Genomic DNA, 25,916 nt, shown 5'->3' with positions numbered 1-25,916 from the left:
GATGTGAACAGCCCCTCTGTTTCAATATATATGATGAGTTTTCATGAGCTGACGTTCTCTCTCCATAGCGAAGTACAGTGGTACCTCGCAAGACGAATGCCCTGCAAGATGAATTTTTCGCAAGACAAATGCGTCTTGCGATCTGATGGTGACTCGCAAGACGAGTTCATTTTGTGAAAAAATTGTCTTGCGAATCGCGGTTTCCCATAGGAATGCATTGAAATTTAATTAATGCGTTCCTATGGGCAAAAACATAAATTTCAATGCATTCCTATGGGAAACTGTGATTCGCAAGACGAATTTTTCGCAAAATGAATTGACTCGCGGAACGAATTAAATTAGTCTTGTGAGGCACCACTGTAATGCTAAGTGACTTGTTTTTGCCAGAGCTGTTGGGACATATTTAACATCACGTATAACTCAAATAGGGTGACCATTTACACAGAGCCCCCAAAGAGGAAATACATCATCCAAAAAAGGGACAGCCATTTGCATAATATTTGTGTACGCTAATGTGTATGTATAGATCAGGGGTCAGCAAACTTTTTCAGCAGGGGGCTGGTCCACTGTCCCTCAGACCTTGTGGGCGCTGGACTATATTTTTTTGGGGGGGGAGAAATGAATGAATTCCTTTGCCCCACAAATAACCCAGATATGCATTTTAAATAAAAGGACACATTCTACTCATGTAAAAACACGCTGATTCCCGGACCGTCCACGGGCCAGATTTAGAAGGCGATTGGGCCGGATCCGGCCCACGGGCCTTAGTTTCCCTACCCATGCATACTTCAGAACTAATTACTATTAATTTAAATAGGAACCATGGTACATCTCCACATGGTGGGGGAAACTGTGACCAAGTGACCTGTTTGCCTCCTCAGCCTTGTGTCTAGGTGCTCACTGTGGATGGACAAGTTCTAGATCAGGCATCCCCAAACTTTGGCCATCCAGATGTTTTGGACTACAATTCCCATCTTCCCTGACCACTGGTCCTGTTAGCTAGGGATCATGGGAGTTGTAGGCCAAAACATCTGGAGGGACGGAGTTTGGGGATGCCTGTTCTAGATGCCTCCTGCTCTCCCTTCTTAAGAATCTTTAATTTTAAACCAGAACTGGACAGGGCAGCCCTTCGAACAGAGAACTCTTTGAAAGAGAGACCTGTCCTATGTCAAGAAGGACACGGAGCCATCTTACTCATGAATGTCAATGAGCATCATTTCCTAATCCTTCCATTTAGTTTTTGTTTTTCATGGCAGGGGAGAAACCATTTTTTATGTACATTTTCTGGAGAGAAAGGAAATCAGTCTGTTTTGCGGAGGCTAAGAAAGTAATAATAATAATAATAATAATAATAATAATAATAATAATAATAATAATAAATCTTCACAGCACTTCTGCTCCTGCTTTGCCCAAACCGGCAAGGAAATCTCAGCTTCTAGAATATGAAAAGGTTGCGAAGGAGAAGCCGTCACACATGAGGAAACTGAAAGACATCTCGCTGAATAGCAGGGCTCTGGAAACATGTTTTGTGGAGGCAGAGCAAGGGGGAAGAAATAATTTTGCAAAGTTCTTTTTATGGGTGATAAAACTCCCGACACACTATAAACCCGAGCAGTAACTTCATAGCCACTCAACCATTTTCTTCCGAGTGACCTTGGCCGGGAAAGCCGACCTCAATTAGAGAGCCAACCAACTGTACCGCGGTCTGACTGCCGGGCAGTGCTTGCCTTCCCCCATGAGCGACCTTGGAAGCCTCTGCTGAGTGCAAGGGACTCTGCGTTTCGGCTTTTTACAGCCGACGCTAACAGACAGAAAAAATAATTTAGCAGGGCATTAACTCTGATATTTAGTTCGGGAGCCGGAAGTTGTCTTTCACCAGTTGCATACTTGTCCCCCCCCCCTCTTGCAGATCTACGGGGCAGCTGGATCCACGCTGCTCATTTATCACAGATTGGTGCAGAGAGATCCACTATAAAGTGTGTGTGATTTGCATGACTACCACTGATAACTGTTTACAGGCACTGTGCCATGTGGCGAAACCAAATGAGGTTAGCAACATAGATTGAAACCCGTGTCTCAGGCCTTGGATTACTCAAACCTTGTAGCTGCAGATACCAGGGACTGAAGCTGGGGTGTTCTGCAAGCGAAGTCTACACTCATCCACTGAGCTACTGTTCCTTATCTTCCCCATGCTATTTTTCTAAAAATAAAAAGGGTGCGCCAGAACTCATCGTGAATGCGTCCCTTGTTCTCTTATAATGGCAATGGCGCCTACCTGAGCGGTGCCAGAACTCAGTTCTGGTGAGTTCCGGCTGGGAAAAAAGAAGCCCTGGATCTTTCTAAGGTGGTGGTGACATACCTGCCAAGTTGCTGTCGGAGAAATAAGGGACCGGGCCGGAAGTAGCAGAACGGAAGTAGCGCTGCCGCCATTTTGGAACTGGGCGGAGCATGCTCAGGAGTGACTTTTGATGCGGCTTTGTCCAGTTCCAAAATGGCCACCGTGCCAGAAGTCGCACTGCAGCCATTTTGGAACTGGGCAGCAGCATCAAAAGTCGCTTCTGAGCATGCTCCGCCCAGTTCCAAAATGTCCGCCGCACCAGAATAAACTGGGAAAAACAAAAAAATCCATTTTTTCCCAGCTAGGAACAGCTGGAAAAATGGGGATTTCCCGGGGAATACGGGAGACTTGGCAGCTATGGGTGGTGAGGAGGGACGAAGAGTCTTGGAAGAACCTCCCAAGGGAGGGACTTTCAGAGCCTGGGTGCCACTACAGTACTGAAAAAGTCCTCTCCTGTGTACGTGCCACAAGAGATGAAGTAACTTGGAACAGAACATTCCCAGAAGCAGAGGTGCCAAGTTGTGTGTTGAGTGTGTGTGATGCCACACGTGTTGAGTGTGTGTAATGTCATGATACGCCACTGTGCCGTCTGGAAGAAGCCAAGCGCTCTAGAGGAACCAGTCACTGAAGCTGCGCCATGCTCAGTTCCTCACTGGGCCTCCTCCTAGCGCTATCCAGTCATTGATCTTCTGCTGTAAGCTACAAGCAGAATTGCAGTTGAGTTCCCAGTTGTTTTGGTGTGTCCTCCCTGTTTTGTTCTGTCTGCCACAGTGGGTATGACATAGCTGTGTGTACGGGGAAGTCACAGTTCGCCTCAGCAGCCATTTTAAGACTGATTTTTAAATTTGTGCCAAAGCACTTTAAAAAATCAATAAATTAAATCTCTGTTGGATTTTTTAAATAAAAAATAGTTTTTCAGTGTTACAAACTTTTCACACAAAACCAAGGCTGAGAAATGATTGTGACCTAGAAGCAGGGTTTTTTTTAATATATAAAAAAGACAAAATAATATTTTTTTAATTAGCGCCATAACACTTTTTCATTTAAGCACTATTGTGTGATTCTTTTTTAATGTAACAAAAAAAACCATATTAACTCTAATCTAAAAGATGAATTACACACAGAGAGATATATATAAAATGGCGCTGACTGGAACAGCAATAGTGAAGATGTTCCAGAGGTTACAGTTCACAACTCTTGAAAACTATGGCAGAGTAGCACTAATATGGCCGAGTGTGGAGGCAGTGGAAGACAGGAGTGCCTGGCGTGCTCTGGTCCATGGGGTCACAAAGAGTCGGACACGACTAACCAACTAACCAACAAGCACTAATGTGATCTATCCTTGCGGCGATTATTCCATTCTGTCTAAAAAAAAGAAAATGTAAGGTTTTCTGCAGTCAAGGTGGGCAGGGGAAGATGGAAGCCCCACAGGGGGCAAGCAACGGCCCAACAATTTGATGCCAACTTCATGTAGATGCCCCATAGAGTGAATGAAACATGGCAATTCCATGCTAAACTCCTAGTGCAGAGCCACCTTTAGTACTAATCAGTACATAATCAGTACTAATTTCATTAGATTCCCACTTTTCTCACATGGACACATTGCCGTTTATCCGTACCCTCCAGCTTATTTACCCGTTTGCAATTCAAATGGAGACCAAATAGCAAACATGCGCTGGATTATGGAGAAAGCAATGACAAACCTAGACAGCATCTTAAAAAGCAGAGACATCGCCTTGCCGACAAAGGTCCGTATAGTTAAAGCTATGGTTTTCCCAGTAGTGATGTATGGAAGTGAGAGCTGGACCATAAAGAAGGCTGATCGCCGAAGAATTGATGCTTTTGAATTATGGTGCTGGAGGAGACTCTTGAGAGTCCCATGGACTGCTAGAAGATCAAACCTATCCATTCTTAAGGAAATCAGCCCTGAGTGCTCCCTGGAAGGACAGATCGTGAAGCTGAGGCTCCAATACTTTGGCCACCTCATGAGAAGAGAAGAATCCTTGGAAAAGACCCTGATGTTGGGAAAGATTGAGGGCACTAGGAGAAGGGGACGACAGAGGACAAGATGGTTGGACAGTGTTCTCGAAGCTACGAACATGAGTTTGACCAAACTGCGGGAGGCAGTGGAAGACAGGAGTGCTTGGCGTGCTATGGTCCATGGGGTCACGAAGAGTCGGACACGACTAAACGACTAAACAACAACAACAACAACAACAACAACAACAACAACAACAACAACAACAACAACAACAATTCAAATGGATATTTCTAACCCAATCTGATTTCAATCAATTTTATAGTTCTTATTTAGGGGGAGGGGGGGAAGTCCTGTTTGGATGTTCCAGGCATTCATTGCTTTTGGGCTGTGGAATGATGTCTGGAATGATGTTAAGTAAGCATAACAGCACGCGTAGCATTAAGCATGTGAAGTCCTGTGGCCTTGATTTGATCCGCCCCACCTGGATAGGGCAGAATTTCTCCTCCAGCTCTCGATTTGATGGCTTTTTGTTTAGTCCAGGTAATTATCCCAGCAGTAACATTTTTCATGGCCTTTATAATCTGCCTCACTTGTCCCCCACACCAATAGTTAGAGACCATAATACCAAAAATCTGTCATCAAGCGTGATCAAGAATTCCCAGAGTTAGCACATATAAGTTCATTTACATTACATTAAAAGTCTCTTAGATGGTCAGTGATTCATTGTTTATAAGGCCAGCAGGGACGTATACAACAATTTACTGTACTTTTCCATGCATAAGACTAGGTTTTTTTAAATAAAAAAAAACACTTTAAAATAAGGTTTAAAATCTGGGGGCATCTTATACACAGATAGTGCATATGTCCATTTACTAAACCTGGGGCAATTTCAAAAGTAGGGGGCATCTTATACACGAGGGCATCTTATATACAGAAATCTATGGTACTCCAACCTGTTGCACACACATCTATTGGATTCAGGCCAATTTAGTTGTGATCAGATTCTACTGAAATTGATAGAATTTAGGGATTCGAGATGTCACAAGTAATCAAGCAGGAGTGTTTGAAAAGCTGAAAACCTCCCTTAATGTCTGCAAGAACTGAGGCGAGAGTCACAGCTCGCCCAAGTTTTCTAATTCCCTCCTCCCTCCCAATACATTTTCCTTTGGTGCTGTTTCTTTTTAGATTCTTTGAGCGATCTGTAAGCCCCTCAAAGCCTTTTAATTTTATTCTATGGCTAAAGAGCGGGGAAAATTTTTTTAAAATAAATAAATAAGGCGCAAATTCAAAAATAATTACTATAATATAGAAAGAAATACACCCCCTTCACCCACTATTATTTCTCTATTTAAGTTTTATATATGTAACTAATGATAAATAGAATGAGTACTGAATCATATAATTTTGAATTGTTACTGGTATGAACTATTGCTTGCCTGTGTGTTCACCAGTCTAAATAACATCTAGTGTTATTGTAAACTATAATGCAATTGCAATAACTCTGGCATTCATTCTCTCTCATACCTCGGTCTACAAGTTAAAAATGATATTATTTTGTTAGTCTATGAAAATGAATTTTTATATATTTATTTAAAAAAATCTATGAAAAACAATTTAAAAAGAAAGGAAGAAATACAATGCATTTCACCGCAGAGGGCAAGACTGCACTGTGCAATTGAAGAACTATCATGCCATTTTAAACAATCATAGCTTCCCACCCAAAAAAAATCCTGGAGGCTGTAGTTTGTTAAGGCTCTTGAGAGTTGCTAAGAGACTCCTCTCCCCCTTTCAAAGCTGCAATTCCCTGTGTGGTTCAGCAATCAAATCCCCCTCTTCCATAAGGGAACATAGCTGCCAAGTTATCCCTTTTTTAAAGGGATTTTCCCTTATGCTGAATAGGCTTCCTCGCGAGAAAGGGGAAAACTTGGCAGCTATGTAAGGGAACTGGGGGCCTCTTTACTCTCAGCAGCCTCAACAAACTACACTCCCATGATTCTTTGGGCGAAGCCATGGCTGTTTAAAGTGGTACGATACTGCTTTAAATGTTTAGTGCAGATGGGGGTCTGTGACTGAGCCTTGTAACTGTTGTTTGCTGTCCAGGTGGTTTTTTTTTTTTTTTACAGATGGGCAACTTCTAGACAGGGGCAGAGGAAAGGGGGGTCCGGCGGGGGGCGGTCGCCCCGGGTGTCACCACTGAGGGGGGGTGACAAAATGCCGGGCGGCACTAACCATGGGGCCTGCAGCGCACCCGAACCATACGTCCCTCCTAGGAGAGACGCAGTGGCTTGGGTGTGTGCAGGCTCCGTGCTGCCCAAACGGTCTGCCCGCTGCCTCCCCCCAGCTGTAGGGCAGCTGAGTGGGAGGAGGCAGGCAGACTCTAGAGGCCTCATGGTGTGCCCCACCCCTATGGGTGGCTCGCCCTGCCCCTATGGGTGGCAGGCCCAGCTCGCCCATTGACTCTAGTGGCGCAATGTGCCACGGTGATCAGGGGGCACTGAGGGGCACCCCAGCAAGTGGGGGAGCTTCGCGGCAGCCTCCCTTTCCCCTCTACCAGCCAAGCCGGGAGAGCAGGGAGGTAAGCGAGCGGAACAGGGGCACTAGGACCCTGTTCCGCTCTGCAGCGCCAGGGTCACCCCTCACCCTGGCGCTGCGTTTCATTGGTAGAGGTGATGCCACATGGCAGCACCTCTACCAATGAAACACAGCGCCCTGTTGGCGGAAAGGAACCTGGCGCGGCCTGGCCTGCCCAGGCACCCTGGCCCGCTGGGAGAAGGGAGGAAGGCCGCATGGAGCAGCGGCGCCCCCTCCCCAACTCAATCTGGCAGCATCGGACAGGTGGGCGGCCTCTGGCACAGCACGGCCCCCCTGTGAGGCGCGGGGGCCGCCATGAGGCTCCCGCCGCCCGGCACGCCAGGTAAGAGTTTTTCCCTTTTTTTAAAAGAGTGGGAGGGCGCCCGAGGGATCCCTTAAGATGGCCCTTATGGGTGGCCCGCCCCGCCTCGCCCCTGGGTGCGCCATCCCAGGTGCCCAAGCGGCTTCCTCCGGCACTGCTTCTAGACCCCTCCTGCTCTCACGTCTAATGGTTGTTCATATTTAAACCGGACTTTTTCAGACAACTGTCCTGTGACAGCCCTTCAAAGGGAGGGCTGTGCTCTGAAAAGTTCACCACGTTGCCATCCGAGCACATGGGCTACAGACCCCATAGTACCCCTGTTCCCCCTTTTTTAACCTATTGCAAATGATGGGAATGGGGAAGGGTCATAGCTCAATGATAGAACATGTGCTTTGCTCGCAGAAAATCTCAGGTTCAATCCCTGATGCCTTCAAGTAGTGCTGGGAATATCCCCAGTTGGGATTTAAAATTTACAGTGTGTTATGTGTTAAGAGAGAATTTTATGAAGGTGGTATCAGACGGCGAGTAAGTTAGCAAATATGCATAAACCAGAATCAGGTAACTGCTGGAAATACAAAGAAACAGAAGGCATGTTTTACCATAGGTGGTGGACATGTAAATTGGCTAAGGGCTTCTGGGAGATGATATATAATGAAATGAAGAAAGGTCTTTTATAAAAAGACCAGAAGCCTTTCTTTTAGGAATAACCGGGTCAGATGTCCCCAGAGATCAAAAGGATCTGTTTATTTATGCAACTATGGCAGCCCAAAAATGGCACATGCCCAGAAATGGAGGGAGGGAGCAGGAGGAGGAGTAGCAGATGAAAATGATGGAGTATGCAGAATTGGCAAGTTTAACCAGTGGAATAAGAGATCGAGAAGAAAGGGTATTTAAGGAGGATTGGAAAATGTTTGTTGAATATTTGAAGAATCATTGTAAACAGGTTAGAACGCTGGCAGGACTAGAGTAAATTCAGCAGTAAAAATTACCTTGAGATAAAATGAGAAAGGGAAAACATGGAGTATTATGATATGCAGCAATAAGGGGCAGGGCCGAAGCTAGGGGGTGGTGAGATGGGCCCCCGCCAGGGGCGCAGGCAAGGGCTTCCCTGCAAAAATATGTCCATAAATATGTCTATAAATAAAAATATTGATTATTACCTCATAAGAAAAAGTTTTAAATAGAGAATGAATTGAATGGGGGTTGGGGGTTGAAGGAGAGGCGGAAAGAAGAGCTAATTTGTCCATGGCTAGGGGGCGCAATCTGGACAGTTCTGCCAGGGGTGCAAGATCACCTAGTTACGGCTCTGATAAGGGGTAATCAGAAGGAACCAAAGAGGACAAAGTCAGGTGGGTTTTATTTGTTCAGGGAGTTGTTGCCTCTGATGTCTACCCAATAAGGAAAGATTTAGCATTGTGGGATACAAGATTTTTCCTTGTATAAGACGATATTATTTTCTTTGAAGCTCAACAACTCTGGGCAATCTCCTCTCACCCAATTTTTTGTTGCGGTCCGAAAAAATAGGGGTTGCTTATACATGTTATACACGAAGAAATACAGTATGTTGAGTGAGGAACTGGCCTGATTAAACACTGAAGCCCCTGGTCCAAGGGATTTTGTTGACCAAGGAGCTGCTTGACAGGCCCCAATTCATTTTCAGTCATTTCGCCCCACATTTCCTGTGCAAAATGTTTGTGCAGGCTTTAAAATAATGGGACAGTTATTCCATAAAACTTTGTGCAGGTTTCAGAATAAAGGGAGGCAGCGCTTGGACCCCTCCCGTATCTTCGAAGCATCAACGAAGAACTTGTAAGCAAGGTTTTGAGGTTTGTTGAAACCTGCACAAAGGAGAGTTTTCCGCAGAATCTTTTTCAGCAGCGAACAACCTCAAGCCAAAGGCTCCCAACAGAAACATTTTATTCTATTGTCTCCAAGAAAAAAAAAAGCTGCTTTTACTAGATATTAAAGGAAAATAAAATAGAAAATGATCCCCACGCAACTGAGTGAGTTATAAATTTCAGCACTAACCATAAATCTATCAGAAAGTGCATTTCTCTGGATGTCTACGGAAAGCGTAGAGTGCACTCTGGCAGAAGAAAGCTTCCGGATATAAATGGGGGTTCCGCTAAATGTTGCAATGACTGCACATGAGTTATTACTTTCAAGCAGCATCACTTCCACAACAGCCAAAAAACAAACAAGCAGAACACTTCTGTCCATTACGGTGAAATAGATTAAACCGCTGTAGACAAAAAATGTGTTATCCTCAACCAGCTCTTTAGAGTCCGAGCTGACTCACATCACCACTAAGCACATAATAGGCTCAAACCACTTAAGAGCCGTCTCACTCTCCTGTGGCATAGTGGTTGCCCCGCAAAGGATTTTTTGCGGGCTGCCATACACGCTCAAACAACAATGCCATAAGTACCCTGGGTGAGATCATCAACTTGTCCCTGGGCACAGGGACTTTCCCAGAGGAGTTGAAGGAGGCAGTGGTGCGTCCACTCTTAAAGAAAACATCTCTAGATCCTTTAGATCTATCCAATTATCGCCCGGTTTCGAATCTTCCGTACCTGGGTAAGATAATTGAGAGAGTGGTTGCCGAACAGCTTGGTAGGTTTCTGGATGAAACATCGGCTCTAGATCCATTTCAGTCCGGCTTTCGCCCTGGTCATGGGACCGAGACAGCTCTGGTAGCCTTAACAGATGATCTCCGTAGACAGCTGGATCGAGGTGGGTCGGGACTGCTGATTCTTTTAGACCTGTCAGCAGCCTTCGATATGGTCGATCATGACCTTTTAGACCACCGCCTTGCCGACGTGGGGATTCAGGGCACAGTCCAACAATGGCTGCGTTCCTTCATCTCAGGTCGGGGACAGAGAGTGGCGCTAGGGAGGGAGTTGTCGCCGCGGCACCCCTTGGTGTGTGGAGTCCCGCAAGGCGCAATCCTTTCCCCAATGCTTTTTAATATCTTTATGCGCCCCCTTGCCCAGATTGTCCGGAGTTTTGGGCTGGGTTGTCATCAATATGCTGATGACACCCAGATCTATCTGTTGATGGACGGCTGCCCTGCCTCGGCCCCGGACACACTCACCAGGTGCTTGGAAGCGGTGGCTGGATGGCTACGTGGGAGCCGACTGAAGTTAAATCCTTCGAAGACAGAGGTCCTCTGGCTAGGTCGGGGCGACATGGGGTTGGGGGGCCAACTCCCATCTTTTGCAGGGGCTCAATTGGTACCAGCGCCTTCTGTCAAGAGTTTGGGTGTAACCTTTGACGCCTCCCTTTCCATGGAGGCGCAGGTTGCATCCACAGCAAAGGTGGCATTTTTCCATCTCCGCCGCATCAAGCAGTTGGTCCCTTACCTCTCTCGCCCCGATCTGGCCACAGTGATCCATGCGACGATCACCTCCAGGCTTGACTATTGTAACTCGCTCTACGCAGGGTTGCCCTTAAAGCTGACCCAGAAACTCCAGCGGGTGCAGAATGCCGCGGCGAGGCTCCTTACAGGGTCCCGGCCGTGGGATCACATTCGTCCAGTGCTTTACCAGCTGCACTGGCTCCCGGTGGAGTACAGGATCAGGTTTAAGGTGCTGGTTTTGACCTTTAAAGCCCTATGCGACTTGGGACCCTCGTACCTACGGGACCGCCTCTCCTGGTATGCCCCGCGGAGGACCTTAAGGTCCACAAACAATAATATTCTGGAGATCCCAAGTCATAAGATGGCTAGATTGGCCTCTACTAGAGCCAGGGCCTTTTCAGTACTGGCCCCAACCTGGTGGAACGCTCTTTCCCAGGAGACCAGGGCCCTGCGGGATTTGTCATCTTTCCGCAGGGCCTGCAAGACAGAGCTGTTCCGCCTGGCCTTTGGGTTAGACTCAGCCTGACCCCTGTGTTTTTCTCCCTCATGGCTTGGATTTATGGCCTACTTGAAATGAGGCTGCACTTTAAATTTTAATACTGTATTTTAATCTGTATTTTAACTAATTGTTTTTATGTTTTATTGTGGTTCTGTTGGTGTCAGCCACTTATGGCCTACTTGTAATGAGGCTGCACTTTAAATTTTAATACTGTATTTTAATCTGTATTTTAATTATTATTATTATTTTTTTATGTTTTATTGTGGTTCTGTTGGTGTCAGCCGCCCTGAGCCCGGTTTTTGACTGGGGAGGGCGGGGTATAAATAAAAATTTATTATTATTATTATTATTACCCTTCCTATCATCACAGCTAGGACCGCTGGTACCACGAATATGGCCAGTGAAATAGAAAGGGCCTCATTCAAAGATGCAATAGCCCCAACTGGTAAATCAATAGGGATACAGGGTCGAGCAGGCATCCCCAAACTTGGCCCTCCAGATGTTTTGGGACTACAATTCCCAACATCCCTGACCACTGGTCCTGTTAGCTAGAGATCATGGGAGTTGTAGGCCAAAAATATCTGGAGGGCCGAGTTTGCCTATGCCTGTGGTAGAGCATCTGTCTATGCCAGGAATTGGAAATCTATTCACACACACAGTTTTGTTACAGTCTAACCTCCGTTAGCACCAACCAGCAAGGACAATGTCCAGAGATAGTGAGAGCTATGGTCCAGGGCCGTAGGTTGATGCCACCCATTGGCTCTCCTCAAGAGAACAGAGCAGGCATAGGCAAACTCGGCTCTCCAGATGTTTTGGGACTACAATTCCCATCATCCCTAACCACTGATCCTGTTAGCTAGGGATCATGGGAGGTGTAGCCCCAAAACATCAGGAGGGCCGAGTTTGCCTATGGCTGGAATAGAGTCACTAAAGACTTTCTGTTCAAGTGTCATGCTTTGGGGGATCCAATCCCTCCCAGGGTGGCAGCCAAGGATCAGATAAACAATAAAAGTTCTTGGGGTGAAAAGTAATAATGGATGATATTTTTTGACTGATAAAGATGGTCTGAAACTGGAACGACTAATGGAACTGGCTGACTCATCTGGGAGACCCTGAGTCCAGGGGAGGTGGGGGGGGGCTGAATTAGATTTAAGTGTTTAAATGTTATTAGGACATAAGAGGTAATATGTGAATTTATGGAAAAGTTTTTGGGAATAAACTTCAGGCTAAGGGGCGAAATATATGATAGATGGATGGGAAAATAGATTTAGATCTGGATTGATAGATGAATTATAGGTTAAGGACAGTTGATGTTTTTTAGAATAGAAAATGTTGAGAGATTATAATATGAAAAACTGCCTAATTTGGATTTAAAAATGGACCCAATGTGGGGGGAATCGAGGAGGTCCACAATGTTAAGCAAAAATGTCAGAATTGATATGTTTTTCTTTTTTATGTTTTTTGTTTGTTTTTGGTCTTTTTGTTTTTGTTCTTTTTTGTGATTTTTTCCCGTATTTTGTAGCGTTTGAAAATGAATAAATATTATTTTTGGGGGAAAAAAGTTATTACCAAGTAATTTTATTCACTATTCACAGAGAAAGACGAAGGAATGCAGTCTTCCCTAGATTGCACTTGTTGCTCCAAGTAAAGTCCCACCCCCTACATCTCTCCTATTCTACGTCACTCCTGCATCGGCTAATCTGAGCTTTCTGTCTCTGAGCTTTCTGTTCTCCTACTCTCAATGCTCACCAGGTCCTGGGAGAGGAGGGGTCAGGACTATTTTCCAAAGACACTGAGTCTGTCAGCTGTCTCTCCCTTGGTGTTTCTTCCTCCTGCTGTTCCTCTTCCAATACTTCCCAGCTTATCCCCTCTGCAGCCTCTGGACTATGCCCTTCTGCAAACCACTGTTCTGAATCTATACTGTCCTCCTGTTCTCGGGAAGGTTCAGGAGAAGGGGGCCAGCCCCCACAATTCCTCCTCAGTCCAGCCCCTGACATCATGTTGAAACTTTGCTTGGCTCATGATAGCCTTTCCTAGATCTCAGCTGATTCTTTCTGCTCCTGGATCCTATTGTGTGGACCTCCTTGCTCATGCTCAGCTCCGACCAGTGCACTGTTGCTGCTATGAGGTATGCCAGCTCAAGGAAGTAAGAAATGAGAATTTGGCTGTCGGAATTTAAGTCTCTCTGAAGCTGCACCTAACTGGGTTCCCTCCTGCCTTGGCTGCACCTCTTGGTATGGTGGTGTATCTCTTCCTATCCGTGTCTGCTTCTATGGAGCACATCGCTGAGTGTGCACAAATTAGACACGTACACCAGTAATGGCCTTAAGTAATCCAGAGCATTTTCCAGGCCAAGGCACCAGTTATTAAACTGCCTTTACTTTGCATTTGGGAGTTGCATAGGCCCTCCCCGACGCATCTCCATAGCAACTAATGTATTTCAGATGGGAAAAGTGGCAGAAGATGGAAGAGATCAAAGGCCAACTCGGTAAGTGGCATGAACAAAACAGGAGATGGGCATAATAAAGTGTGCCACAACTGAGTTTTGCTGTTGCCTCTTGTAGGCATGGACATACTATGCACTGGTGTGTGTGTGTGTGTGTGTGTGTGTAAGGAAAAAGAGACAGAAATATTCCTGATATATCACTGATACACACCCAGATTTCTCATACGTTAAGATTATTTTGCAATTAGCACCACTCATTATCATTATTGTTACTTTAACTATTAAAATACTGAATTTTCTGTTTAATAACAACAAAACCCATCCTTTGCTCCTCTCCTTTGTTCCTGCCCACCCACGCAGCCACAGTCAATGTCCTACTGACCAACACAGAACAATCATGCAGACAACAGCAATGAGGATTCAGGAAAGATCTAAACTCTGTAGGGGCTGAACAAAACTTAGGAGCAATGGCACCAGCCCTGCTCATGGGCTTGCAGTCTAGTAGACACAGGGCAACTGGAAAAGGGGATGGAAGGAGAAGAGTAAAATAAGCACACCCAGGTACCACATCTTATACAGAGGCTCTTCCAAACTGCGTTGTACTTTGGCCAGGTAGCGAACAAGACACTCCTGCATGTCCCATTCAGAACCAGGCACTTCGTTCCGAAGTTTTGGATTGGTGGAAAGAGATTATCTTTCCTAACACATCAATCACCACAAACACAAACTTACTGCTATCACATTCTCCTCTTACTGCTCTCTTTTAGCTTAGGCTGGGGGATTCGGCGCATCAGCATGCAGGTGCGGGACGAGAAATTAAGTGCCACATATATTTTTCTTTTTTATCTGTCCTCTCCAAGAGGAGAACATAAAAGATACAGCTTAAGCCTTAATTTGAATTGAATAGGGCCTTGTTAAATTTATTGACATGAAATGAAAAATCCCCAATGCGGTTTTGAACTGTCATGCTACCCAGAGGCAAGAAATTTTAATTAAAAAAAACACAAAAAAACAAAAAGAAACCCCTCTAGGCACTCAGTGTGATGTACAAGGCTTCGATTCAAAGACACTTCTTCTTGCCTTGCCACCCTACCCCACCCGCCGCCGTTCTATCCTGCATGAAAGTCTCTGCTTCCCTTTTCTCAAGCTCCTTTCTTCACATATAAAACACAAATCTGCTAATATGCAGTGTGAAATCAAAAAGTACAAAAGGATTCAAAATTGCAGGCTGCCTCACTCATGCAGCTCATTTGCAGAGGGATTTTTCGCATAACGCTAGCATAGCAAGTCCCCTTCAGGAGTGTTGACATACTCAAGCACCACACTGGCAATTGGCTGCCTAGTGGCAATTGGCAGTAGGTGCAGAAAGCGAAGAGCGATTCCCCAAAATGAGTTATCACTGGTGGTGTACAAGCAAATGAGTATTATATGCATGCAATCAATTACCACTGCTATTATGTCACCTCTGGTATAGACTCTTCTCTAAGATGTTGCTTTTATGCTATACATTTTAATATTGTTTTAAGAGTGCTTTCAGATATTGACAAGTGGGACCAGCAACAAAATGTGCTCCTCTTCCAGGGTCCAGTCAGCCATGGCTTCTTCCAGGATACTACAGTGGTACCTCGGTTTATGAACACAATTGGTTCTGGAAGTCTGTTCATAAACTGAAGCGTTCATAAACGGAAGCAAACTTTCCCATTGAAAGTAATGGAAAGTGAATTAATCAGTTCCAGATGGGTCCGCGGCATTCGTAAACCGAAAATTCGTAAACCGAGGTGTTCATAAACCGAGGTTCCACAGTACAAGATAGAAAGGGTTCCAGCAGGGCAACTAATCCTCCTTCTCTCTCCTACAGTTTTATTTCCAACTGACAACCAACTTACTTTGCACCTGGTGGCTACGGAGCAGACCTGTTTCTCATTTGGCTGCTTTGTGGGGTGAGCAGTGCTGGCTCCCTTTTCTATGTTCCTACTGAATGCAATGGAGCTTACTCCAAGGATAGAGGGACGTGGGTGGTGCTGTGGTCTAAACCGCTGAGCCTCTTGGGCTTGCCGATCAGAAAGTCGGCGGTTCGAGTCCCCGCGACGGGGTGAGCTGCCGTTGCTCGGTCCCAGCTCCTGCCAACCTAGCAGTTCAAAACCACGCCAGTGCAAGTAGATAAATAGGTACTGCTGCAGGGGGAAGGTAAACAGCATTTCTGTGTGCTCTGGCACTCGTCACGGTCCTCCGTTGCGCCAGAAGCGGTTTTGTCCTGCTGGCCACATGACCCAGTAAGCTGTCTGTGGACAAACACCGGCTCCCTCGGCCTGAAAGTGAGATGAGCGCTGTAATCCCATAGCCGCCTTTGATGGGACTTAACCGCCCGGGGGTTCTTTAACTTTACCTACCCCCAGGAAATTTTTAGATTTCTTTAAATCAAGAGTCAACCTTACTTTTGAGTGCTCTGAATGTGTCCGACCCCTAAAACAGAAGTGCAGAATCAAAATGCATTTGCATTGCCAAAGAAGAAACGGATCACGCCGACAGGGCCCCTAAGCCTTTTTTCCTCCATCGTTCAAAACATTCATTGCCACATCACCATTCTGTTGCCTGTAATTTAACTCCAGCTCCAACAAAGAAAGCAAATCTCTTTTAAGTCCTCAGCTTGAGGCTCACCTAGTTTAACATGCAGTGGAACCTGTCTTTTTCAGTCTATTGACAAAGACGGCTAAGAAGCAGCCTCTGTGCAGCATCTCGCTGACAAGTTAGCCCCAGGCCAGATTCCAGTAATATCTCAGCATGCCGCTACAGGGATGGGAAGCGACATTAAAGAGCAGCCTGGCAGCAGAATCCCTCTGTACCTGTAGACAGCCCGCTTGTCAGCCTCCAGTTGTGCCTGAGGGTCGATGGGAGTGCTGGGGATAGGAGTGTTGGCGGCTGCCGAAGGTGTGTTGATGTGTACTGGCTGGGCTTTGGCCGGCTGTTGCGCTGTGGCAGTCATCTGTTAAGAAGAGGACAGGAAAGCAAGAGGTTTAAAGGCAAAAGAAATCAAATTATGCACATGTGCTTGCTTTTGGGAGGAGAAGCGGGGAACTCCACTAGCATTTCTACGGGGCGCTTGAAAGTAGGGATGTCAGAAAGTTCTGTAGGAAATGGAAGCACGAGTGGAAATTGCCACCATTCTCATGTTCGCCCGAGGTCAGGAATGGAAATCACGCAAGTGAACGCAACTGATATTTGCTAATCATTAGGGTTTTTTTAAAAGTCCATAAATAACCACATTGTTTTCTGCATTGCTTTAGACATTCTCCTCCCGTCAAAATGCATTCAATTACATAATTATGTCAGTTTGGGCCATAGTAGCAAGACAGATAATGTACATCTTAGCAGAAGCCAAACTGTAGCAGAATGGAAACAGTGCTGGTTGCAAAGAATACAGGTTGGAACAGAAAACTGATGCCTCCTTACATCCTTGCTTGCAAGCATATCAGAATATGAAGAAGCAACATTTTCTGTATTCCATATGGAAATTTGAGTGCTGCCAGCCTACTTTCCTGTATATGTAGCTGTTGAACTGTGTTTATGCCAAAATGATGTTTGCGTTTGTGGAGTTCCAAGAATCTTTTGCAGTTCATTGATTTGTTCTTGAAACATTTTTAATCTTCTCTTTAGTCACGGATGCATGTTTGTATATAAAGGTTTTCGTTAAACACTGGAAACTCAAGCCAATGCTACAGATGAAGTCACAGGAGATATGTGAACAGAGAGGTCTATTTTAAAAACAAATGAAAGAGGGCCTCAGAATCAGATCAGGGTTGTGACACTGAGGAAGGGGATATTTAACCCCGCACGTGCCATTTCCCCAATATAACATGCTTCACCAGAAACTGCTATTTGACCCATTGGGGGGGGGGAGGGTTAAATATCTATAGATAGTAGATGGGATCAGATGGCTTAACCTGTTGCAGCTCTTATACTCTACACGATTTTTATTCGTGTTTTTATCCTGGTCTATCTCCAACAAATTCATTGCAGTATATAAACTTCTTCTCTGCTCCTTTATCTTTAGAACAACCTTGCGATGTAGGCAAGGCTGACCCAAGAACACCCTGTGAATTTCATGGCTGAGTAAGAATTTGAACTGAACACTCTACCCATCCTTACCTAACCTGTGTCCTCCTGATGTCGGACCACAAATCCCACCAGCCCAGCTAACACAGCCCATGGTCAGGGGTGATGGGAGTTGCAGTCCGACATTTGGAGGGCACCAGGTTAGGGAAGGCAACTCTAACCACCACACTGGGCAGCAGAATATGAACTCCTCTGCCTCTTTTTTAGCCCTTAACCCAGATCTTTTAATAGTAGCATTTATCTTTTGCTATTCTCTCCACCCCACCCTCTCCACCCACCAAAGTAGAATCAAAGGTGGCATCTGTTTCATGTCCTTACTTTTAGTCAAACCATACATGGAATTCTCCAGTGGAACTTATTGTACAACCAGCACAGAAGTGGTTTGGCTGATGGGTACTAGGCTGGGCGCTATCTTTTTGCGCGTGGCTTTTGCTAAACTATTATTGCTCCTTGGAATAAATGCAATTATCTCCATGCCTAATGAAGTCCACTGTTAATGTGTTACAGTGCCAAGCTTAAAAGAGAAAGAAAGAGCAAGGCCCCTGTGCAAATACCTCCAGTAGGTAATGTATCTGTATAAGGTTTCCTGGCAGTGAAAAGGGATTCCATGCCTCAGAAGTAGATTATGAGGTCTAAATGCCCTTCATGTATTTTGCAGCAAACAGACAGAGGTCAGGCTGGTTTCAAGCTATCCCAATAAGTACTAAGCCTGCCTTGGAAGAGGAGACAGGAATGTGGGCAATGCAGAGGTCTTTCCAACCTATTCTGCTCAAGAAAGTCAATGCAAAGAGACTCTGTTGGAATCGACCAAAAGGTCATAGCTAAGAGGAGCAGGATCACGAGCCCACCGAGTTGCTTACTTTACCCTCTTCAGGTTGCAGTTCTATTACAGCAGGGGGGGGAACTTCTGGCTCTCCAGATACTTTTGAATTACAACTCTCATCAGTCTCAAGCAGTATGTACAATGGTTGGGCGCTATGGGAGTTGCTGGCCAGCAACATCTGGAGGGCCACAAGTCCCTCGCCTGCCTGTACGGCGATAACACCCTGCAAAGTGAGCCCCGGAAGTCTTGCCTGGCATACACATACTACCAATCACAAGTGCTAGGCACCTGCTAAGTTTTACTGTGAAAGTTAGTTTTTTTCAAGATGATCATAGGAAGTGCCCTGCTGGGTGGATCAGATCAAAGCCTGAGCTGGTCCAGATTTTTTTTTAAATAGTGGTCAGGCAGATGTTTCTGGGAAGCCCAGAATCTGAGCCTTTAATCCCTCTCTTCTCGTTGCCAGCCATTGGTATTCAAAGGCACGCTACCTATGAACATGGAGATTCAATACAGCCAACGTGACTAGGACAGAATCTTGTACATACCGGTACTTACCTGGGTGCAAGCCCCACTGATCACAGGAGGGATTGCTTCCAGGCAGACAGGCCAGACTAAGAAATCACAGAGAATAAAGCATATGTTCTCACGTCATCCTGAAACTGGTCACTCCCAAACAGGATAAAAGTGTACCATTTCTAAATCAGTGTATGAGAACCCCCTCTCTAGGTTGTGCAAAATGCATTATTTCCGACATAAGGGTTGGCGAAGCTATGTGATGGTGACCTAATTCAATGGGCTTCTACTCTGCTCCTTCCTCCCAAAGGGAGCCCAAGGTGCTCGGCAAATATATAATTAATGCAGGGGTGCCAACTTGAATATGGGGGGGGGGCGGCACGGGGGAGGTAAGCCCCACCCCCATAATGACACGACACACACACACACACTATTTGAATGGGAATGTCCATCAACTTGGGGTGTGTGTGACTCCCTCAAATATTTTATTTTGGGGCCCAAAGGGACCTCAGTCCCTAGGAGCTGGCTCCTATGGATTACAGTAACAACAAGAAGAAAACCCACCAGAAACATATAAAACAAGCAGAACCGAACACCAGCAAGGTCAACAGAAAAAAATGTACATCCCCCAAATGCCTGGTGGGATAAAAAGGTTCTCACAACACACCTAAAAGTAGCCAGATTGGAGGACAACTGAACAGAAAGCAGACAGTGGTTTCATAATCTAGAGGCCGCTACCAAGCATGTCCTGTAACGTGTCACCAAAGCAAAGCAAGAAGAGCTCTGGCAACAGCTGTAGTAGCACTAAAAGAAAACATCTGGGTTGATCTCTGAAGTAGCAGATTGTCCCTGCAGTATGGAGAAAAGGAGCTGAAAACTTCAGAGTGAAATAAAACAAAGGATATATATATGGCAATGGCAGAAAGCTGAGAAAGAAAGGCACAAAGGAAGCGCTCAGACTAAATCTCCGAAAAATTCATGGTGCAAATGCCTTGTCGCCTCCATTGTTGCAGGCCTGAACAAGGCTAATGAATCACTCTGGGCTTCCAAAGGGCTTTTGGAAATTCTAAACAGGATTTAAAGCAATTGTATTGCCTCCATTGCTACGGACTGAATGCATTTCACAGCCAAGTGACCAGAGGTCTGTGTAATGCAAGAGATTTTGGAGCTTTTAAAGAGATGAGAGGAATGTAAAAGTGAACGTTAATGCATTTTAACACAGTACCATTGTCGCCCGTTAACGCAGCTCTGACATGAAGCCATCCAGCCTGCCTTCCCCGGGTCACTTTCTTTGGACTTAATTAAACCAGAAGGTTGGTGCTAATGATTGATCAAAGCACCAACTTGCTGACTATGACGAAGTCCTATTGGGGGACGTTCCAAGGCTTCGCTGGCTCACAGCATCTCTTTAAGAAGAGGCAAATATGAGAAGGTAAAATAAAGGAAGCGTTTGTGGCAAAAGAAGAAACTACAGTACCAGTGCGTCTGTTTATAACTTACACATTTATTTATTACATTTATACTCATATACTTATTTATTTATATTGCTACTTTTCTTGATACTATCCAGGTTGGGCTACTGCAATTCTCTCCTTGTGAGACAGTTAGGAAACTACAACTGGTCCAAAATACATTTTAATTATTTCTAAAGATACGTCTTGTCTTTCATCGACCAGTTAGCATTCCCATATTAGCTTACCAAAGAGTAAAAAATAAAAATGAACTACAAATATTACAAACGGAACAGAACACGGTAAAAAAAAAAAAAGCTTAGATTAAGTGTGTGGCTTAGATTAAGAAACCTGACATGGAAATGACAGCAAGTGGGGGACCAGAAATAATGTTGTGGTCGCCCATTTGTTTTCATTTCCATGATACCATGAGAAATGAGCAACAGTTGGAGGAGCATCAGCAGAAACATCAAAATATATGCCTCCTATATTTAATCAGGATAAGATTTGTATCACCCTGGGCCGCACACATACCAGACTTCAAGTCTCTCACTAGCATGAAAACAACTAAGTCAATTCAGGGTATACTGCTTAATCGGGTCCTCCCTAACAAGAAAGCACCTGTTGTGGTGTGATCTGGCAACCAGACCCTGTGCTGTGGGTGGGAACGTTTGGATGGCTACAACACCCTATTGGAGGTCCCTCGATGCTGGGTGCAATCAGACCAATGGGATGCCAGCAAATTTGTATCGAGGGACCTCTATATAAGCCCATGCACATGTCCCTGAGCTTCCTCTTTTGGGCCAGTGCATTGGAACACCCGCCCAACTCTCCCTATATTTAGGTCTTGCGCTTGACCTTGCTATGCCTTCCTGTGTCACCTGTCATTGGGACAGGGGCATGGCAGGAATTTTCCCCACTTGGCTGATTGGCTGGTGCCATTTGGGTTTTGCCTGCTGTGTAGCAAATTGTCACAACTTGTAAGGTTGAGGATAGGCTCTGGTTCAGGTGATAGGGGTGGCAGAGCGGTCTGGCCATCCCTATGCAATGGGTATTCCGTTGAAGGAATCCTGGGACTCTTGGCTAGTCTTCTCTGAGAGGGGTTGTGCCTGGAGCCAGAGTCCAGGGGGGCACCTGGCTGGTGGACTGGCTTGACCCCGCCTTCCACTGTGCTGGGTGTTGACCCAAGGCTGACCTATGCTGGTGCCCTGGGTCAGCGCTGCCTGCAAGGATGCAGGGAGCTCATCGAACCAGAGCCTATGCAACCACTCACTTGATTGTAATCAATAAAGTTGTGGCCTAAATTCTGCCAAAAACCAAACCAAAAATTTGAGTCTTGTCTGAATTTATTTGGGGAAGGGTAAAGGGTCTACACATGCAACAGCAGCACACAGATGATTCCACCCTTCTCACTTGCACCAGATTTATGTGGTCTTTACTGTCCTAGAGCGAAATACCAAGACAGAAAATCAGAAATCAGAGACAGCCAAACCGTCTTCTTGTTCATCTGACTGACAACGATCGAGTGCAGTTTCACCGCCTGTACTCTGATCACCAGGGTTCAGCCGCAACATATTGCATCTTTAATGTATGCGCTCACTTTTCAGGACTTTATTCCCTAAACTTCAAGGACAAAATAGCAGGGAAAGAACTTCCATTAGAAATGCTTTAATTTATTATAAAGCAACATATGAAGTGCAGGATTTTTATGCAGATTCCCAGTTTTCAAAAGACAGATTCTCCCGTGTATTTGGAGAGATTATGCTCAATATTACTGGCCCCTAGCAGAACCAGAAGATTATTAAAGCAGTTGCTCCGTCCTCAAAGGATGTTTTTCCCATTGCTTCCTCTTTATTTTCATAAAATCCAGCCCTTTTATGACAGTCAGTTCTGCTGCCTTTGAAAAGCCCCATCAAGCAGCCTTTTATTTGGTGGGGGCAGGGGGAGAGGATATTTATGCTAAGCTACTGGAATAGGAAGTCTACTTTTGCCTTCTGTCCGGGCTTTTCTGTAAAAACGATGCTTTCACACAAGAACCCTTTCAGCAAAATCACAAACAGGTATGTTTCACGAAAATCTAAATACCTTCCCAGGTGGGATGAGAGGAGCCCACAATAACATCAGACGTAAGACCTGTTTGGTGGGTGAAAGGCCGGGCAGAGAGTTTCTGCAACTCCCCAGCTGAGAGGTGGTTTGGGGCCCCTGGAAGTCTGAAGATTTGTGTCTCATATCCAAACTACAGCATCTGGAACAGGGTGATGCTTCATATGTACAAAATGTGTGTGTGTTTTAAAAAACTTGCAGTTTGTTTGATATGTTGTAAACCACTTTGGGCACAATTCTGTGGGAAAGTGGCACACGATTAAACAGGCTACGATGATGATGATATGCTACAGAAGTGCGAAATCCATAGGCCCATGGTACATTAGGAACCTCAATGGTCATTTAGTCCAACCTGAACCCAAAGGCAAGTCCATCTATTCCTAAACACTTGATACGATACGGTAATCTTTATTGTCATTGTCCCATGCAGAACAACGAAATTGAGAATCTACATCAAACTTACAACAACCACCAGCCTACTACCCCCAAAATGCATATCGACTCACTTCCCATCCTGCCTATACATGATTTACCCCCTAAAAACTCTAATACCCCTCCTGATTTGCCCCCTAAAACTCTGATGCCCCACAATTGAATACAGACCCTCCCTCACAGACTGCCTTTTGCTGCGTTCAAAACCGAAATTGCTCTTGGATAGAAGCTATTTCTCAAGAGGCTTGTTCTGGTCTTTATAACCCTATACCCTATATGGGCAGAAGCTCATAGGAATTTCTCTCTTACAGGCCAGATAACAGAATTAGATGAAAGATCATGTCCTCCCTTAACAAGGGCACGTGTTGCGGTAAGACCTAGCAACCAAACCCTGTGCTGTGGGTGGGTAAGATTGGATAGCCACAACACCCAATTGGTAAGTCCCTTGATGCAGGGTTCAATCAGCCCAATGGGATGCAGGCTAAACAGATCAAGGGACCTATATATACCCATGCACGTGACCCAGAGCTTCCTCTTTCGGTGTGGGCATTGGAACACCCGCCCACCTCTCCCTATATTTAGGGCTTGCGCTTGACCTTGCTATGCCTTCCTGTGTCGCCTGTCATTGGGACAGGGGCATGTCAGGAATTTTTCCCACTTGGCTGATTGGCTGGTGCCACTTGGGTTTCGCCTGCCACGTAGCAAATCGTCACAACTTGTAAGGTTGCGGATAGGCTCTGGTTCAGGTGATAGGGATGGGGGAACGCTCTCGCCATCCCTATGTGAAGGGTATTCCGTTAAAGGAATCTAGGGACTCAATGGTTTAGTCAACCCTGTGAGGGGGTTGTGCCCGTGCCTGAGTCTGTTCCTGGCTTTCCGCCTATCCAGGTGTTCATTCTAGGCTGACCTATGCTGGTGCCCTGGGTCAGTGCTACCTGCAAGGGTGCAGGGAGCTAGTCGAACCAGAGCCTATGCAACCACTCACTTTCTGTAATCAATAAAGTTGTGGCCTAAAACCAAACCAATCTTTGAGTCTTGTGTGAATTTAAGGGGGAGGTTTAAATGTCTGAACACGCAACAGGAACAACTTTCAAACTAGGGCTATGCCTGGTCCAGGGCTTGGTGCCTGGTCCAGCATTTGTGATTAGGTCCCAGTTTGGGTTGGATCGCTCTAGGGTGGTGGTAGTGGTGGTGGTGGGGCAATGCAGAAGAGACCTAACTCCTATTACATCATGATAAAAGGCTGCAGTGGCCCTTGGCAGTTTAAGGATGGCTCCTGACCAACCACCAGTTTACTGAGCAATCACCCTGATTCGCAATTTGCCGCCCTGGGTGTCACAGCGGCTTGCTACGCCGCTGACAACAGTGGAAATTCAGAGGTGGATTTATGGCAGTCCAACCAGTTCTGCTGCACTGGGAGCTGGCTCTACGGGGCCCCTGCAGGCTGTTGAAACTGTGATGCAGTTAACTGAGCAGAATGGAAGACGATGGGCCAGAGGGTGTCGTGGGCGGATTTTGGCCCCGCACAGGGTGTCGCTGAAATTTGAAAGCCTGACATCCTCATTTGCTCATGCAACATTTACACATCTTCCTGCTAATAGTTCATTAATCCTGCGTTTTTCAGTGTGTTTCTCAGTCAATATCTAAACTCTGAAAAACCACTTTAAAAGGTTGGGGTGGACTGGGTGACAGAGTGATTCCATCCATTTTTAACTGTGCAAACCTAAATTTTTGGTATGCACTGCAACAAATTTCTGCCTCCATTTCTGGTATGCGCTGGTATCCCTGCCACAAAACACTGATCGGAGGCAAAGGCAGTTTCCCAAGGAAACTACAGGGAGGGAATGCAGGGAGAGAGTTCAAGGTGCTTGCCCAGGAGGGTATTTTGGGGATCAGGGTGGCTGGGAGGGATGGGGGAAAAAGCACCTGGAACCTGAACTGTTTCTGTGTTTGGGCGTGGTGGTCATTCCTGACGGATTCGGGCTGGGGCGTTGGTGTTCCATTTCATTTTTAGCAGTCTTCCACTATTGCCCTTCTTTGCACAAGTAAAAGAATTCAAACAGACTTTGGTGGGAAAGTGTGACAGTATGATGAAACTCTTCTAGTGTCAGAATCCGCGCCCCCCCCCTCCGAAACTCCCAGTAGGAATGAACAGTTAACTACATTTCCCCGCTGCCTCTTCCGTCTCCAGTTTCAGCTGCCTAAGCAGGAAAGAAGTCACACTCAAGGAACAGCTAATGGGAAATGGAGCTGTGTTTGATAAAACACCACGTCTATTCAACTTAGTTCGTTGGAGTGGGGGGTGGGTGGGGGGAAGAAGTGAAAGAAGGAACCAAGAGGAGCAGCGAAGCGAACAAACGATGACACAGAAGTTCCAAGAGCCATAAAAACCCCACCAAGGTATCATTTGTGCAAAGTGACCTTTCTCACCAGAGGGACACATTTAAGAGATGAGGATAAAGAGGCCCGTGTGACTTTGAAAGAGGCTCATAACGCAAAGATTTCACTCCAGCCCAGAATCCTCTACGAGGTGGCAAAGTGGCCTTCGCAATGCAGGGAGCTGCCCCTTGCCACATATCTCAGAAAGCCAGAAGCGAAACAAATCGGCTCTTGCGCTCACACTCTCTGTGTGTGCACAGAACACTTGCATTCCTCTTTCCACTCCTGCACCTAACCAGGGTCACAGCCACTTCCTCTCGTATTTTGACAGTGCTTGGAAGGAACTAGTTTGGTTTAGTGACGTTTGGAAATATGTGAGCTACACCTGAAAGTAGGTCTCATGACTGCTGGGTGAACAAAATGAGAATTAAGTTCATTTTGGGGTATTCTAGTTGAAGGTGAACTAGAAATCATTCAAAGTTCTACCTCAAAATGAACTTAATTCACTCACTTCACTAATGTAATTCACTCTTTAATCTCCTTGGACCTTTCAGCCTAAAGATAATTCTTGTTGGGGAAAATAAAAT

At 45.7% G+C, this 25,916-nt stretch overlaps 1 protein-coding gene across 4 annotated transcripts in view; it reads right to left on the bottom strand.

The window, feature by feature from the left end:
* Positions 1–25,916, bottom strand: part of PKNOX2 (PBX/knotted 1 homeobox 2) — a 417,302-nt gene that overhangs the window by 100,483 nt on the left and 290,903 nt on the right. For all 4 annotated transcript variants that reach the window (XM_060268541.1, XM_060268540.1, XM_060268543.1 and 1 more), the window contains one exon: positions 16,359–16,498. In XM_060268541.1, the coding sequence (XP_060124524.1) occupies positions 16,359–16,498 (140 nt within the window). The remainder of the gene's footprint in view (positions 1–16,358; positions 16,499–25,916) is intronic.

This window comes from Zootoca vivipara, chromosome 15 (assembly GCF_963506605.1).
Source record: "Zootoca vivipara chromosome 15, rZooViv1.1, whole genome shotgun sequence".
Lineage (NCBI taxonomy): Eukaryota > Metazoa > Chordata > Lepidosauria > Squamata > Lacertidae > Zootoca > Zootoca vivipara.
Note: the sequence above shows the minus strand (reverse complement) of the source record. Positions and strands in the feature narration are given on the sequence as shown.